The sequence below is a fragment of the Marmota monax genome, unplaced genomic scaffold, assembly GCF_021218885.2.
Source record: "Marmota monax isolate L192 unplaced genomic scaffold, Marmota_monax_Labrador192_F-V1.1 WCK01_AAM20220418_F8-fsc00306, whole genome shotgun sequence".
Lineage (NCBI taxonomy): Eukaryota > Metazoa > Chordata > Mammalia > Rodentia > Sciuridae > Marmota > Marmota monax.
In genome coordinates, this window is record NW_026694094.1 from 84,913 (window position 1) to 97,509 (window position 12,597).

General features: G+C 38.9%; 1 protein-coding gene across 2 annotated transcripts in view; it reads left to right on the forward strand.

The window, feature by feature from the left end:
* Positions 1 to 12,597, forward strand: part of LOC124107166 (iduronate 2-sulfatase) — an 89,273-nt gene that overhangs the window by 21,400 nt on the left and 55,276 nt on the right. The window contains exon 9 of one of the 2 annotated variants that reach the window (XM_046465077.2): positions 939 to 1,130. In XM_046465077.2, coding sequence (XP_046321033.1) covers positions 939 to 1,130 — 192 coding nt within the window. Of the gene's footprint in view, positions 1 to 938; positions 4,816 to 12,597 lie in introns of those variants that run through there. The other variant, XM_046465076.2, reaches the window with a different exon arrangement.

The following is a 12,597-nucleotide window of genomic DNA, read 5'->3' on the forward strand; positions in this document are numbered from 1 at the left end:
AAATAAAAATCTGGACATGAGTATTCATAGCAGTACTATTCAAAATAGCCCAAAAGTGGGAGAAACCTGTGTCCATTGACAAATGGGTGGACATACACGATGTGGTATTACACCTTCAGTGAAATATTATTTAGCTTTGAGAATGAAGGAAATTCCAACATATGCTAGAGCATGGATGAACCTTGAGGACATTATTCTTAAAGTGAAATAATCCAGACACAAGGGAGCAAATACTATATGATCCCACTAATATGCAATATTTAGAGTAGAGAAATTCACAGAGATAGAAAGTAGAATGAGGGTTGCCAGTTTCTGGGGGTGGAGAAATGGGGAGCTGCTGTTCAGTGGAGACAGAGTTTCTGATGTGTAAAATGAAAGAAATTTTGGAGATGATTGGTGGTGATCATGATGAATCAATATGAATATACTTATTGTCACTGAACTGTCCACTAAAAAGTAGATATGATAATAAACTTCATGTTTTGTGTACTTTACCATATTAAAAGAAAAGATGGGGAAAAAAGGAAAGATGGATCAAAAAGTCATCCAGAAAAGGGCGATCTGTGGGGTGCCATTGTGAAACTTGAAATATTCTATTCCATCATAAACTTTTACCCAATAGTTAGAACTTAAATTGATGAAGCTGGCCAGAATCCAGTTACTACACTAGTGGTTTCAAAGTCAGGTAGTTTTCTAAAGTGCCAATAGGCTGAGGACCAATTTTGCATCTTGATATTTTATTGGATGAGTATGTAGTGGAGGGTGAGGTGCTGAGTTAGTGGTGTTTCTACACTTCTTTTGCTAAAAATAAATGTTGAAAACAAACATACAAGCAAATAGAAAACATGTGGAGTCTAGACAGGTTCCTTAACTCATCTAGTTTGGTGTGGCAGGCTTCTATAATGTAACAAATTCAGCTGTGTCATTTTCTGTTTCAGGCAGGCAAACCATGGACCTTGTGGAACTTGTGTCTCTCTTCCCCACGCTGGCTGCACTTGCAGGACTACAGGTTCCGCCTCATTGCCCTGTTCCTTCATTTCATGTTGAGCTATGTAGAGAAGGCCAGAACCTTCTGAAGCATTTTCGATTCCATGATGTAGAAAATGATCCATATCTCCGCAGTAACCCCCGTGAGTTGATTGCTTATAGCCAGTACCCCCGGCCTGCAGACTCCCCTCAGTGGAATTCTGACAAGCCAAGTTTAAAAGATATAAAGATCATGGGCTACTCCATACGTACCATAGACTATAGGTATACTATATGGGTTGGCTTCAATCCTGATGAATTTATGGCTAATTTTTCTGATATCCATGCAGGGGAACTGTATTTTGTGGATTCTGATCCATTACAGGATCACAATATATATAATGACTCCCAACATGGAGAACTTGCTCAATCATTGATGCCTTGAGTTTTGCCACAATGGAGGGCAAATGCAACATGCTCCTCTTGAGCTGGTGAGAGGAGGCATTAGAGGTTGTTATTTTGTCATTACCCATAATATTGGAAGGAACCAGAGTATGAGGTAATCAAAACATGCATCAACCATTTGGCCCAAGAGGATGTGACAGCCAATCCTTTTCATTTAGTCTTTATTAATTTGTAATTGTTAATTAGGTTGGGGCTGGGCTGAGCCTTTTTCTCTTGTTTAAAAAGTCCATAGTGTAGTCATTTAATAAGTACAAAATGAACAAACCAAAATTATGTCATACTTTTTTATACCAAGGCCATACTAACCAAATAGTAACATATATATAATCAAGAAATAATTATTTGTGGAATTTGGTACATTTCAAAAAGTAACTGTATATCAAATTAAGTTCTACTCTAAATTCCTGATTTTTATAATTTAATAACATATCTTAGGTTTACCAGTATATTAAAAATATATCAATTTTAATATACAATTCACATTTCTTTCTCAATTATAAAGTTAAATACTAATTCTAGAAGCCAGTACCTTAAAGTCTATTTTCAATTTTCTAAGACCACAAGGTTTCAAATTCCAAAGATAAAATATGCATCGTTATTAATGTGTTATTTTTAAATCAAATAAAAAAAATGCTTAGTAGATTAGAGACATGAAATTCATGGGAAATTAAGTTAAAACTTTTGAGATGTTTTCTTGATCCAATAATAATTTGTTAGCAAATAATATGACCTTTAAACTTAGTGACCATCTATTAGAAGTCTGTTATTTACAGTGAAAATATTTAAAGTTATAACTATATCCATGGTTTGACTCGGACTCATTTAAATGTTCTTATTTAGGTATAATTGATTACAGATGTCCACTTATGTAGGTGGCAGGAAACATTCTATGTTTAATTACTTATTAAAGGAAACAGCAGTTTTCTTAAATTTGTTAAATTTTGTTAAATTCTGAGTTATTTTGAGGATTGTAAAAACTTTTCATTAGTATATAGTAAGTAATTTTCAACTCCCCCCAGAATATAGTTCCATATTTCCTAAATAAGAAAATAACCAGAAAGGCAAGTAATAGTAAAAAGTTTAGTCCATATTATCTTGAATAGAATACTTACAAGTTGTATTTATAACATGATGAGACTGATCAAATATCAGAAGTCATCAAAACAACATCTTTCTCAGTAAATATCTAAAATAGTCTGTCTTGTATCAAAATGAGTAATTTTAGTAATTTTCTCTTTACAAATGGCTCACTCAATGTTTCAAGGTAAATGTGAAATAAAATATAGCAAATTAGATTAAGTTACTGTGGTGCATTGAATTGTGACCAAAATGACAAGATATTATATTAAAATTATTGAAATTTCAAAGGCATTTTTAACTAATTAGCTTATGATAGAAATGTATATAACATAGTGATCTTCTACGCAGTTGAGTGACTTAGGCAACAATTTTTATTTAAGGAGTAAAGGATCCTATTTATCTCTCCCAATTCCAGAATTTCACTCTCCTTTGGAAGCTTCAGCTTTTGTAGATGGTTTTCCTCAGCTTTTTCTTTCTCATTATTTGTTTTTTTTATTGCTCTCTTTGTGTGCACTAACTTTTATGATACAGTCTAGAAATCCTCTTGACATATTTGCAGTGTATTTAGCTCTATCTCCTACTTTATAGTTATAATGATAAGTTTTAATTTAGGTTCTCATTTCATATCCATTTGTAGCTCCTGGTTGGTTACAATATGTATGCTTCATTTTTCTCACTGATTTCCTGAAGCACAGTTTTAGTATAAAAAATCTCCAAATTCTCCTCTTGATGAGTCCTAAGCTGAACTGTGCTGTCCACTTGGTAGCCACTAGGCATATGTGGCTATTTAAATATAATTTAATTTAAATGAAATAAAAGTTAAAAAGAAGATTCCCAGCCATACTATATTTCAAGTGCTTGCTAACCACAGATCTAGAGCATTTCCATCATGGCTGAAGGTTCAGTTGAACAGAGCTGTCCTGGATTATCTCTAGATTTGAGCTGGATTGCTGGCTGTTGGTGAGTTACTCCTGCGAGAAATTTCTTTATCCTAAACTTTCCCACAAAGACTTGTCAGGAGGTGAGCAAAGTATGTTTGGTTTAGGCGTAGAGTAAGTAGTGAGTTCACAGTGGTCTCTTCCTCTCCACTTCCATCACCATTGCCTCAGTCCTTCTCCCCTCTTTCCCAAGTAGTTTACCTCCCCTCCTCTTTCCTCCCCTTTTCCTAAAGGAATCCATGTGTCTTCCTAAAATCCCTCTTGCCCCTGCCCTTTGAGAACACCGTCAGTGCCTACTATGGGTCTAGACAGACCTCCGCTGAGCAGTCAGAGTCTTCCCTGGCTCCACGATGCCCCTGCCCTTGGCTGACTTTCCCTTGCCAGTCCCTGCCTCCCCCTCCTAGCTGTGGCCCTTCCTCTCTTCACCTACCCACTCACAGCCATTTTTCACAGCCTGGCTCCTGTGCCCCCACCAAGAGACTGAAGCTTTTGTGGCTCTCTAGTGTGTTTTGGGATGAAATGAACACCCCTGAAAGGTCTTCTGTTCACCTTACTTTAAAAAGGGTGTTTTTTTCTAATTACAAATTGATGTGTTAATTATAAAAAAATTCATAAAACAGAAATGTAGTAAAAGGTGAAAAAAAGTATGTTTTATCTTAAATAATCACTTAATATCTTGTCTTTTTGGGGGTGTGAATTTTTCACATTGCTGTGAGTACACTATGTTCTTAATCATGAAATTTATGTTCTTACTTTTCCACTAACTAGTATGTGTGGTTATTACAGATTTTTGAAAAGATACTTTGTATTGCTGGTAATATATTTTATTGTGTAGTTTTATTGTAACTTAATCTTCTTTCAATTGTTGGAAACCTAGGTTATATACAGATTTTCAGTATTATAAATAATGCTGTGATGATCAACTTAGTGAATAAAGAATTTCTATGTATTTCAAATTATTCCCTTAGGAGAGTCTCTCAGTGCCAAATTGTCAAAAAACACACCCATGTTCTCCTTTCCTAACTCTTTTGCTACCTTAGGGTACTAAAGTTAAAAATAGAGTCAGCAAGCATGCAAATAAAAAACATACAGCAAAAAAGCACTATTAGAATAATAGGTGAAAGTGAAAGTGATATCCTGTTTTATCTTTTAATTCTTTATTGGTGACACCTTTATCATTGTTCACTCTGTATGATTGTTCGACACTTGGCATTTGCTGCTATATGAATTTTCCTTTCAATTTTATTTATCAATTTTACTTTTTAAAGTAAGTGAATAAATCAATATTTTCCTGTGTGATATTTTTCCTATTGAATATGGAGACCCCTTCCCAATCTGGAGTGAATAAATAGTCATTTTTCCTTGATTTTTTTGTGGTTTGGTTTTGTGCATACCCTGTTTCTTCACTCCTTTATAAGAATAATGTATGCTCATTGTGTGAAACTTGAAAACTGTGAAAAATAGCAAAGATGGAAAAAAGCCCACTCCTTCAGAATATGGCTACTGTTGTTGACATTTGTGTTTCCTTACACTTCTTTTCCTGCCTACCTGCATATGCACAGATACAGACATTTCATCTTTACATAGCTGAAATCTACCACATATAATCTCTATCTTTTGTGATCTAACATTAGAATGGTTTTTCATAATAGCAGACAGTTATTATTGTTAACACATCCTTACATTAATCTTTTATACTGAACTATAAACATTTTAATATGTATTTAAAATTGTGGCAAAATATATACATAAACATAAAATTTGCCACTTAAACCATTTTTGTACTTTTTATATTTACTGGGTATTGAACCTAGGGGCACTGTACCCCTGAGCTAAATCCCCAGTCCTTTTTTTTAAATTTTAGATTTTGAGATAGGGTTTTGCTATATTGCTGAGAGTTTTTCTAATTTGTTAAGGCTGGCCTCAAATTTGAAATCCCCCAGGTTGCTGGGATTGCAGGCATGCACCACTACACCTGGCTCATCTTAACTATTTTTAATGATGTAGTTCAGTGGTGTCAAGTGCTTTCACATCATAATGGCACTATTGCCACTGTCCATATACATAAATCTTTTCTTCTTGTAAAACTGAAACTGTCCTATTAAATATGAACTCTATCCATTTTCACTTCTCTCCAGCTCCTAGTAACTACCACTCTACTTACTGTCTCTAGATTTGACTACTCTAAATACATTATATGAATGTAGTCATACAGTATTTGTCATTGTGTGACTGACTTACTGAAGTTAGCATAGTGTCCTCAAAGTTCATCCATGTTGTAGCATGTGTCAATTTCCTTCCCTTTTAAAGCTGAATAATATTCCATTGTATGCATAAGCCACATTTTTGTCTCTCCATCCATCCATCGATGAATGCCTTGGTTGTTTCCACCTTTTGGGTGTTAAACATATAATGCTGCTATCTACACGGGTATACAAGTATCATTTAAGTTTCTCTGGGGAGTGGCAAGGGGAAGTCTCTTTCCCACCCTTGACCAAAACTTTCTGCTGCCTGTCAGGTGTTCAAGCCAATCATATCTTTGCTGTGTGAAGGGCTTCGGTTATGAATTCTCAAAAGTGTGCCCAACTCTTTTTCTACCCCCAAGTCCACCCTGCAGGTTGTAATTCTTTGGAGGATTCTCCTATTTAAGTATTTTTTGGTAGTGGGAGTTGAAATCCAGGGGCACTCTACCACTAAGCTATATCCACAGCCCTTTTTTGTTTATTTTTTATTTTGAGACAGGGTCTCACTAAGTTGCTAAGGCTGGCCTCAAACTTGAAATCCTCCTGCTTCACTCATCCTCCCCAGTTTCTGGGATCACAGTTGTGTACCAGTGTGTCCAGCATTTGAAGAGTCTTGAATTATGGTCTGGGATCTGGGAATAAAATAGAGCCTAGATTCTCCCTTGGCCTCTCCAAGGTCTTTTTGGCCTTTGACGTAGCCCACTGTCACTGTGGTTGATCTAGCCTAGTTCCCTCATTCCCCACTGTGATTGGGGGCCTCTTGATTCCTCTGGGAAGTTTCTCTCTTCTGCATATGAGACTTTGAAGTCCAGAGGGATGACATAGTTGATGCTCTCAGATAACCCATAGAGTCACCATCATTGCTTTTGTTTGGATCTTGCCTTTCCACATGCTACTTTCCAGCTGGCATCCCTATCCATCTCCTTGCTTGCTGGATGGAGCATATGCCACTTCTGCTCATTGATTAATAAAGGCCATCTGATGTGATAGAGAGCCCACCCTTAAGAGTTTTCTTTGTGATCAGTTTCCCGATTATCACTCTATGTCTTCCAAATCACTGTCACCCATGATGTGATCAAAGGATGCTCTTATTTGAATCTGAATTCTAGGTGATTTCCCTAGTCTGCTGATGGGGGTTGAGTCTAGGCTGGAGAAAACAAAAAGTGGTTTAGGTTGACTTCCAGACAGAAGGAGCCCCACTGCTGATAAGGAAGAGCAGAGTATTCATCACCTGATCAAAAGCAAGATTTAAGCCTTGGCCAAAGAGAGAAGCAAAGGCCAGGCATTACCCACTTTTGTTTTTCCCTCTGTAAAAATCAGGGACAGTGATTTATATGGGTTAGAGGGTTTGGAGCAGACTTGAAGCTGGCATTTACAAAACCATTGCCCAATTTATAGTTGTTCTGTGTGTGTTTCTGAAAGAAACTTTTGCAGGTGATTTATATTCAAAACTCATTAACTTTTTTAATGAATTCATCTCTTCCACACTATTGAAAAATGTACACTCATATTTGTGTTAAGTGCAGCATGAATTATTGTATGAATAAATCATTAAGTTTGCCTTTATCATTGTGCAATTCTTGCTGCCATTTCAGGACTCCTAGATGCTTTCTTAAAATAAATGAAGCCATTTAACAAACCTTGATACCACTGCTTGTATTTGCCCCCTTCAAGTACCCAATCTGAGGCCGGGGTTGTGGTTCAATGGAAGAGCACTTGCCTCATATGTGTGAGGCACTGGGTTTGATTCCCAGCACCACATATAAATAAATAAAATAAAGGTTCAACAACTAAAAAATTTTTTAAAAAAGAAACCAACCCATTCCTTCCTGTGAGAGGCCAGGGCAGCTCTGTTGTGGGTTTTGCCAAGGAGTTTAATTCTTCAGGGTAGGTGGTGATTTGCAGTTGAGTCTAGAAGTACTTTTCGGGCAGTGGCATGTCTCTCGTCTTGCACTGCAGTTATGATAGACTCCCCATAAAGAAAGAGGACTCATCAATGGGACTTCTGTTTAGGAAAACCAGTTAGGTAATAGCCACCAGGTAAAAGAAGGAAGTTAGTGGGTTTGTGGGGTGCCAACTAGAAAACTGCATATTTAGTGTCTTGATTTAGTGCCTTGATGAGCCTAGGTTTGTCTTTTTCCACCTATCCGTATTAGTGGCTTTCACCAAAGATTTTGAAGGCAATGCTTATTATATTTGTAGAGTAAATGAGGTTGTTGGAAGACATAAATTTCCAAATGGATCAGGATAGGCTGGGAGGATTGGGTGAATATCATCAGGTGAAACAATTTTAATGTATTTATTTGCTGGATTGTTTGTTGTGACCAGGTAATATATGTGCATGGTGCAAAGTTTAAACCCACATACACAACGAATGGTCAATTTCTCTTGCCTTTCATGGCTCAGCCTCCCTGCTGTCCTCAGACAAGCAAGCTTACCAGTTTCTTATGAACTGCAGGAATTTGAAAGGGTTTAAGTGTAGGCCTAAGGGATAAGTGTGGACCCTAGAACCAAGATGTTAGGGTGGGGTGATCCAAGCACCTGTAAAAATGTGCTTAGTGGAGTACATAGCGCTGTCATGAAGATATGGACAAACAGGAACAAGGTCAGAGGACAGCCCTAATACAGGTAGGACCCAACATGTCATTTGAGAAACAGTTGAAGGAGGAAATGTTTTAACTTGGGAGAGAGAAGACTTGAGAATGAATAGAGGTGGGTGACTAGGGAACCCAGCATGGCAGTGTCATAAAATTACTTCAGACCCATCATAGGCAAAGATTAAATTTGCCGTCTATTGCTGCAAGGAAAGACTGCAGGGGAATGGAAGGCCAACCAGCATTTGAACTTTCTAACATAAAAGTTGAATAGTTGGAAGAGACTGCTCCTAGTTATGGTGAGCTCTCTGTCATCTACAGTATTAAGCATCACCTAGGCAGGTGGTTCCCATCTGGGTTTAATTTTGCTCTCAGGGCACATTTGTCAATGTCCAGAGTCATTTTTGGTTGTCACAACTAGGAAAGGGGTGTTGTTGGCATATAATGAGTAGAGGTCAGGGATTATAGGAAACATGCACAAGCAAGGCCCCCACAATAAAGAACTATTTGGCCCAAAAGGCAATAGTAGCAACATCAAGAAACCTAACACAGGCAAATATTTGACAGAATCAACTACTAAAACTCTGTCTCTGAGACTTTTATGACTGAGGAATGCATACTCAATTATTAAAATAATGTGCTGACTATAAGATGAGTGGCCCTTTGAGTTTAGCCTTGCAAAATATCTTTAAAGATGGTATGGAGCTTTCAAATAGAGATGAAGATTAAAAAAAAAAAAACTTTTTTTCTGTAATAGTAGTTGATTGGGTTTCTGTTTCCTACTATCTAGAGAAACTCTGCTATCCCAGTTCCCTGGCCTATATAGGAGTTACACTGGATTATTTCTTTTAAAATGATATTATGTTCCTCATTGAGAAAGTATTGCTCAGTCATAGAAGAATTAGAAAACTGTACAAAGAAAACAACAACACCCACTTGGAATATGTCATCCTCTGTATATTTTTAAATTGGCTCATATTTCATCTCCTATTTACTTTCTGCATCCTATTTTCCATCCTGCTTTTCATGCTGAATGATTTCTAAGGGCTTCCCCAACTCCAACTTTCTATGATATGCTAATTGGGAAAATTTCCATGTGGGCCATTTCCTAGAGGACAAAACTACCTCTGGGTTTCCTTCCCCCCATGACATCTAATACATAAGAATTTTTATTTAACAAAGATTAATGTCAAAGCTGCTATTTTTTCCAACCTTGAGCTTTGCGATTCTGTTTACTTACAATGGGACCTCAACTGCATAGCCTTTCCAAAAACAAAACAAAACAACAACAACAAAAAACTCTACAACAAAAACACCTTTTCTGCTTAAATTAACTAGAATCTCTGGAGTCTAAGTCAGGAGGATCACAAATTGAAGGTCAGCCTCAGCAATTTAGTGAGGCCATTAGCAACTTAGTGGAACCTGTTTCAAAATAAAAATAAATAAAAAGAAGGGCTGGGGATGTGGCTCTGTGGTTAAGTGTCCCTGGGTTCAAGCCCTGATACCCAAAATAAAATTAACTAGAGTCAATCAAGCAACTGGGGCTCCCTAATTATGCAGTGTGTACATTTGAATACCTGGAAGCTAGTGCTAAATTGTCCTCTAAAGACATGGCACAAAGTCACAATCCTTTAGTGAAGCACAGCATCCAGGTTTCTGTCTTTCCTCTAGTACTATTTATGTTGCTTTGTTATGATTTATTTCTAGGAGAGGAGATATTTATTATTTATTTCTGTATAGTACGTCCCTAACCTAGTGCCTAGCACATTTTGGACATATATACATTTGTTAATGAATGAAAAGAATTTTATTTCAAGAATCTGAGGAAGACCAAAGGGAACATAGTCAGAATCAGAGACTGGGAGCTGGGTGGACACCCACCTAGCTCCTTATTCTATGAGGTGGGAGCCTAAGCCCAGAGGAAACAAGAGACAGATTTACAACTGGACAGGCAGTCCTCAGAACCAAGTAGGCCAAGCCTATTGGAAGCCCACCTTCAAGTCCAGATCTCGGTCAGGGAGGATGCAAGGGCTGCTGCATCCACAGCCTTCCTTTCATAGGGTAGGGTGGGGTGGGGTGAGGGGAGGAGGGCAGATGTCAGCTGAAATGATGCACAAAGGAATCAACTCAAAGCTGTGGAGCTGCCAGAAAATCAACTTGTAAAAGGAGGAAGGCTGGAGACCACCCGTTTGGAAAATTGCCTTTGTATGTAACTGGAGGGCATGCACGTGTATGTTAGGATCAAGCGTCCACATTTCCATGGCTATCTTTTTCATTTCCCGTTTTTCTTTGTATTGCTTTTAAATCAAAGGGAAGCCATGGCAGAGAACCTCCTGCCCTGAGCTACATATGTGAAAATGATGAAGGTTATGGAAGTCGTTTGGTTTCAATAACGAATCGTGGTGCCGCCCTTATAGGAAATGAAGTGAGACTGTTGCTAGGTTGTTGGAGAGAGGCTGGGTGGCTGGGTGGGGGGTTCTACTTCCGCTGAATTTGCCTTTCCCACCTTCCCCAACTGTTCATTGAGATCCGAACAACTGATAGAATAAGAATAAATTCTAAGCTGAATAGTCTCTCATCCTATTTAAGGGGGCCTTTTGGTGACATTTCTGTCACCACAGCTTGATAGAGAAAAATATTCACAAAGCCGAGTCCGTTTTGAAGGGAATATCTGTAAAATTGGGTCAGCAGATATGTTACCGTAGGCAGGGAAGATGAAATAGGACTCTGTCTTGTCTAAGCCTCACAGCAACAAGGAAGAGCTTTACTTCCAGGGCGTGCACTTGGATTTGTACCTTTTGGCTCTAATGGTGCCACACAGTGGAGGCCCCTAAGCAGCCAAGGGCGCCGCCGCCGCCTTCCGCCTTCCGCCCTGGCTTTGGGTCGGCTGGACACAGCGTGTGGTCGCTCAGGGGGCCACTGGAGGCCGCTGTGGCACCAAGAACGCACGAAGGGCGCCCAGCTGGCGGAGGGGAGCGTCTCCAAGGAGAAATGATTGTCACACACACTGACTGTTCTCGAATTCTAGTCCAGGATTTTAAAGACACTGTTATGAATTAACTAGAATAAAACACCCGGCAGATGAAGCTCGGGTCTCAGATCCCCTGGGGTTGTTTTCTAACCGCTTTCTAACTCATTTTCCCCCCTCTGGGACTGGGTCTCATTTGCAGCCCAGAGGCACAGGCTTTATCTATGGTGAAAACGTCCTCCAAAAATGACACAAATGTTGCGGTTGCAGCCTGTAATATTTATTTCCAAATACTTTCGCAAAACAGGATATTATGCTGTTTTCTCAATCGGCTGGCATTGGCAGCAGGTGCTAGCCACCATGTGGGCTGCAGGATGTCTCATTAAATATGAATTTCAGACGAACAATCAATAATTGGTTAATATAAGTATATCCTAAATATTGCACAGGTCATACTTATATTAAACACTTAATTGTTATTTATCTTAAAATTGAAATTTAACTGGGTGTCCTTTATTTTTATTGGCAAAATCTGGCCTCCCTACAAGGGTGACTCAGGAGCTGTTGTTGGGAGTTCTCCTGAGGGAACTCAGAGTCTTCGGGTGGTAAGAGCTGAAGCCAGGCAGAGGGTCATATTCCAAGCTAGGAAGTATTATGGTTTGGATATGAGGAGCCCCCAAAAGCTCATGTTTGAGACAATCCAAGAAGCCTTAGAGGAGAAACGACTGAGTTCCAAGAGCTTTAATCCAATCAGTGAATTAATCCCCTGATGCGAATTAACTGAGTGGTAACTGTAGGCAGGTAGAGTATGGTTGGAGGAGGTGAGTCATTGGGGGCGTGGCTTTGGTGTATATATTTGTTATCTGGCAAGGGGAGTCTCTGATTTCTGATCATCATGTGAGCTGCTTCCCTCCATCACACTATACACGGTGATGTTCTGCCTCATCTTGAGCCCAGAGCAATGGACCAGCCGTCTATGGACTGAGACCTTTAAAACTGTGAGCCCCTAAATAAGCTTTTCCTTAGGTCTTTTAGTCACAGGTGGGGAGGGGCTGACTAAAACAGGCAGCAATAAATGCCACACATTCACATAGAGAATAGGCTCTTAGACCTGCCTACTGGGAAGAGACTTCAGAGGAAGAGATTGGCTCACTTAGAGGAAGCCAGTAGAGGTGATGTTCCACTTTTTCATTTTGGTTATAATCTTATTCTAATATCTGCCTGGGCACACTGGTTTAGCCTCAGCGTAAGGCAAAATTTGAGTTCAACTACTGGCCATTGTGCCCTGGCTCTGGGAGGCCTTGTATACACATGCCCCTTGTGTGATCACCCCAGATCCCATG